The sequence below is a fragment of the Cynoglossus semilaevis genome, unplaced genomic scaffold (assembly GCF_000523025.1).
Source record: "Cynoglossus semilaevis isolate Cse_v1.0 unplaced genomic scaffold, Cse_v1.0 scaffold282, whole genome shotgun sequence".
Taxonomy (NCBI): domain Eukaryota; kingdom Metazoa; phylum Chordata; class Actinopteri; order Pleuronectiformes; family Cynoglossidae; genus Cynoglossus; species Cynoglossus semilaevis.
The window spans coordinates 17,252-17,746 of NW_007585127.1; the positions used below are offsets into that span (position 1 = coordinate 17,252).

A 495-nucleotide genomic window follows, 5' to 3' on the forward strand; every position below is an offset into this window, starting at 1 on the left:
GACTGTTGTTTCCTCTGTCCGACTGTTGATTCTGTCCATCTGTTATTTCTGTCCGACAGTTATTTCTCTGTCCGACTGTTGTTTTCTTTCCGACTGTAACCCTACAGTACTGTAGTATTGTGACCGTGGCTGATGTTCTTGCGGTGTTGATTATGGTCTGTCTGTCTTCTCTCCAGGCGTCGTCTCTGACCGTGTGGACCAGCTGCAGGTCTTCCTGTTGGTCTGTGGTCTCAGGAGAGTCAAGGACCCCCTGTACCTGGTACAGGCGTTCTCAGGTGGGCTGTCCCTGCATGTACCAGCTGTGAACAGACGGTCCACCTGCTGCAGTAAAACAAGTATGTGTGTGTGTGTATGTCTTTCAGAATGGCACCGTGAGAACCCTCTGAATGTCCTCATCATCATTGGACCAAAGGTCAGTACACTGTCATCAACCCTGACCCAGTCCTGGATGACCCCCCCACCCACCCCCCCCCCCCCCCCCCCCCCCTTCGCCCG

At 53.7% G+C, this 495-nt stretch overlaps 1 protein-coding gene across 1 annotated transcript in view; it reads left to right on the top strand.

Annotated features, from left to right (window-relative positions):
• glt1d1 (glycosyltransferase 1 domain containing 1) overlaps positions 1-495 on the top strand; it is an 8,811-nt gene that overhangs the window by 5,863 nt on the left and 2,453 nt on the right. The window contains exons 3-4 of the mRNA XM_025053814.1: positions 151-275; positions 363-412. Coding sequence (XP_024909582.1) covers positions 151-275; positions 363-412 — 175 coding nt within the window. The remainder of the gene's footprint in view (positions 1-150; positions 276-362; positions 413-495) is intronic.